The sequence below is a fragment of the Cynocephalus volans genome, chromosome 4, assembly GCF_027409185.1.
Source record: "Cynocephalus volans isolate mCynVol1 chromosome 4, mCynVol1.pri, whole genome shotgun sequence".
Lineage (NCBI taxonomy): Eukaryota > Metazoa > Chordata > Mammalia > Dermoptera > Cynocephalidae > Cynocephalus > Cynocephalus volans.
The window spans coordinates 33,245,924-33,250,347 of record NC_084463.1 but is presented as its reverse complement, the minus strand read 5'-3'; the positions used below and the strand labels follow the sequence as shown (position 1 = coordinate 33,250,347).

Genomic DNA, 4,424 nt, shown 5'->3' with positions numbered 1-4,424 from the left:
CCTGTTCTCCTACTCCTTGCAGTGTAGCTTAAAGTACTATATAAACACAGAGAGCTTTCCCAGCCTTCTATGTTGATTCAAACTTACTGTTCTATGTGCATGCACCAGCTTGTGCTTTATCACTTCAGAGTGATCACAGCAAATAGAAACAGCCATTTAATTATTTATTTATGCTTCATTACATATTTCTCTTCCCTTCCTGACTGGAATTTCCATTAAGGCAAAGACTTCCGTGGCCCTTTCTATGTTACTGTGTCCTCGAAGAACTCAGACTGTATCACAGGACTGGCGCATATCAGGAGATTAAATATATGTGAAATTAATGAATGGAAGAGTGGGCAGGACTAGTAGAAATCTTATAAATATTAGCTGAATAAAAGGAAATCCTAAAGTGATTTAAGCATTTTAGTATACACTCTTTGAATCCCAAGGCTCATGATAGCATGTAATACTTTGGATCTTTTCTTCCCTTCTTCTTTTCCTTCCTTCCTTCCTTCTTTTATTTCCTTAGCTAGAATTTCATTAAGCAGACAAAAAAAGATTAAAATCAAAGTTATTGTAGATAAAGGTTTGACACTTCAAAACTCCTTGTTGTTTTTTATTTATTTATTTTTCTTGTTACTAGGAGATAATGTGGGTCAACACACATTTCAAATATACTTTTTTCTTTTTTCATTTATTCTTTGTACATCTATTTAATAAGCACTAATGGTACCCACAAGGTTTTAGGTCTACAAGACCAGTGTCTTCACAGTACTAAACAGATGCAGAACTTTCTGTGTATAAGGCTATAAAAACAAACAAACAAAAATCCTATTTTAGAATCTGGAAGTCATGTATGTGTAATTACCATGTACTGAAATTGTACAGATTCTCATCAAAAACTGGAAGACAGTGTCTAATAACAAAATTGCCCCCAAAATGGCTTGGTGGAGGCAATTTAGCTTCTGACTGGTTATTGACAAGAAACCATTAAGAAGCTTTTTCACTGTGGTTTGAAGAATTCAGTGCAGTACTGACAATGGCATTCAGGTTTGAAGGCTGTGAACCTAGCATTCACTTACTCCTGTACTTAATCTACTGTGTGTCCTGCACAGATTTTCCTTACCTAATAAAGAAATTTCCTTTCAGTCTTACTCCATAGGTGCCACACTTCCTTCTCATGACTTTTTTAACAGCTTGTTTGAAGTCTTTGTTCCTGAAGCTGTAGATAAATGGGTTCAGCAATGGGGTGACCACGGTATAGAAGACAGAAATGATCTTGTTGATTTCAGGTGACACATGAGCATTGGGGCGCACATACATAGAGATCATAGTCCCATAGTAAATAGTGACAACAGCCAGGTGGGAGCCACATGTAGAAAAGGTCTTCATCCGTCCAGAAGCTGAGGAAATTCTCAGTATGGAGGACACAATAAAAACATAGGACACAAGTGTCAGAAAAAAACAAAGGCACAGAACAACAACTGAAAGGATGAAGATGGCCATTTCAGTAGTATAAACACTGGAACATGAAAGCAGCATGAGTGGCGGGAGGTCACAGAAAAAATGGTTGATCTCGTTGGGCCCACAGAAATCCAACTTGGAAATCATCAGGGAAGGCAGAAAGCCTGTGCCCACCCCTGTCAACCAGGAGATTGCCACCAACTTTGTGCAGATTTCAGGACTCATGAGGAAGGAGTAGTGGAGTGGGCTGCAGATGGCCAGATATCGGTCATAAGCCATCACGGCCAGGAGAAAGCATTCAGTAGCCCCAAAGAACACAAAGAAGTATAGCTGTGCCATACAGGCGGAGAAGGAGATGGCTTGGCCCTGGGAGAGCAGGTTGGCTAGGAGAAGGGGCACAGTGGTGGATGTGTACCAGAGCTCCAGAAAGGAGAGGTGTTTGAGGAATGTGTACATTGGTGAGTGCAGTCGCTGGTCCTGGCTCACCACTGTGATGATAACGACATTCCCCGTGATGGTGAGGAAGTAGATTACCAGGAAAATGGCAAAGAGTAGGATCTGCCACTGAAGAAGGTTCTGGAATCCTAACAGTTGAAACTCAGTGACACTGGACACATTTTGGTGCTCCATTGCCTGTGGGTGGGGGGTGGAAAACATTTTGGAAAAGCACAGTACACAAGCCATAACAATATTTAGAACTATCTGTGTTTGGAACTTCAGGAATTAATTTTTTCCTAATAGTTTAGAGTTTTATTTGTGGCTATTTAGAAGGTCAAATGCATAATTCCAGCTCTTTTCTGTAAGAATACATTTTGAAATCACAAGCTGATTGTGAAGATTAGATCCTGTAAAGAGACTCAAGTTTTCTGTGTTGGAATTGTCTGAAATCTAGAAGTCTCAATCCAAAAAAAATAGAAAAAAAAAGGACTCTGATCAGTAGATCTTAAGTGTGCTCACCAGAAAAGAAAAAGAAAAAATTTTAATTATTTGAGGTGATAGATAAGTTAATTAGATCGATTGTGATTTCACAGTATATACATATATCAAAACATCAAGTTGTACACCTTAAATATATACAATATTTATTTGTCAATTATACCTCAATAAAGTTATAAACAGACCTCACAAACTAACAATAACAACAAAGGTCTTTAAAAAATCACACACATATGGGATCAAATGTCTTTCTTTTCTCATATATGGATTTTGTCTGGAAAAGAGAACAGACACTTGCATCTTCTATGACATTCTGAGAAAGTTTATTCATTCTTCTCTCAAACAATATTTATCAATACCTGCTGTGTGTGTGTGTGTGTGTGTGTGTGTGTGTGTGTGTGTGTGTGTGAAGCCTTGTGCTGAGCTAACCTGTATCTTATCCACCAGTGTCCTTTCTTGCCCAGTTAGATACTGTACTTGTGTTCAGCCACTGCAATCACTTCCTCGTGTACACCTCTCCTTCCTTTCATTTAATTCATTGTCTAACACAGTTTTGGATAAATTCACTGTCAACCTGCCATATGTGAGCTTCATGCAATGGAGGGGGTGAGACACAACACATGATATTGCCACCTTAAAATTCCTAACCAATTAACTGGTGTATTCTTTGTGCTACAGAGCAATCATTCTCCATTTCCCTCATATACTCACTTTTCCAGTCTCCTAAATGACTATTTCATTTATGCTCTTCTCTTTCCAATCTTTCAAAACATCCTTGTCTATCTGTACCTTCAACAAGAAACCTATTTTACTAAATAAAACTGAAATCTTCTAACGAGAATATCTGCAAATTCCCCCACATATCACCTTTTGTTCTAGTGCATCCACTTCCTCCATCTCCCTCTGAATAAAGTCTGTGCCCACCCCCGTGGGCATGAGGTGCCACCGGAAGATACTGCAGGTGTTACACCATCGTCATCCCCTGAATCAAGAGCCCTCTTTCTGCTGGTCATTTCCTCAGCAGGCCTACTGACTGGTTTTATCTCTCTTTTAAAAAGACAAAAAGGAATGTCTTGATGCTATCCTGTTCTCCATTAAATGCTGCCTGTATTGTCTGCTCACTCTTTTCTTTCTTTTTTCCCTTTCTGAAAGCATCTGTTTCAGCTCCCCTATTGCTCTGCTTCCTATCTCTCCTGAATCCAAAGCAATCAGGGTTTTCTTCTGGCTACTACCACAAACTGCTCTGCCATGTTGTCCTCACCCTCCAATCATGCATCCTCATTCCTAATTGTTGTGATCTGTCAGCAGCATCCACAGTTGTTCTGTCCCTCTTCTGGGATGACTCTAGTCACCTGATATCCATGATCTACAGATCTGGATTTTCAGGTTTATATAACCCCAGGATTGAGTACCTTAATCTACCTCACTTCCTTTTTGGTTTCAGGCAGTCTTTTGACTTTAAATGCCATCATTTAGCTCTCAACCATTAAATTTATATATCAAGCTTGAATATAAGCTTTCTGTAAACCACAGCCCTATTTGAAAAGCACTCACATGTCTAAGCTGCATCTGAAATTTAAGTTACCTACCCTACCTAACCAGCATTACGGATATACTCAGCCTTCCTAGTGCAGTACCTCCATCTATTTAACGGCCACTCCATCCTCCTACTTGCTCAATTCTTGTTTCTGTGAGACCCAATATCTAATTTTTCAGTGAAGTCAGCTGACTCCACCTGAGAATATAAGCACACTCTGATCCGATCACTATATCACTATTCACTAACATCCCGTGCTCCCTGGAAAGAGCATCACTATCTCTCACCGAGATTGTTGCAACAGTCTCCTTGCAGCTCCTCCATTTCCACACTGCCTGCTCAATAAAGCAGCCAAAATTAAATTCTTTGAACATGCAATAGCTTACACAGGGAACATGAAAGTACTATGAATTGTTCCTGTAAAGGAATAAAACACTATGACCAAACAATCACTTTATGCACCTATTAGGAATCAACTGGTCTGTTAATTGGCTGTTTTTGTTTT

General features: G+C 39.3%; 1 protein-coding gene across 1 annotated transcript; it reads right to left on the bottom strand.

Moving 5' to 3' along the window:
- Window positions 1-1,104: 1,104 nt before the first annotated feature.
- On the bottom strand, window positions 1,105-2,076 carry LOC134374741 (olfactory receptor 11L1-like). Its single transcript, XM_063092680.1, has one exon. It carries the CDS (start codon window positions 2,074-2,076, stop codon window positions 1,105-1,107), a length of 972 nt encoding a protein of 323 aa, XP_062948750.1.
- Window positions 2,077-4,424: the final 2,348 nt, after the last annotated feature.

Excerpts from the sequence above, each read along its gene's own strand:
- LOC134374741 (XM_063092680.1), bottom strand. The coding sequence starts at position 2,076 with ATGGAGCACCAAAATGTGTCCAGTGTCACTGAGTTTCAACTGTTAGGA.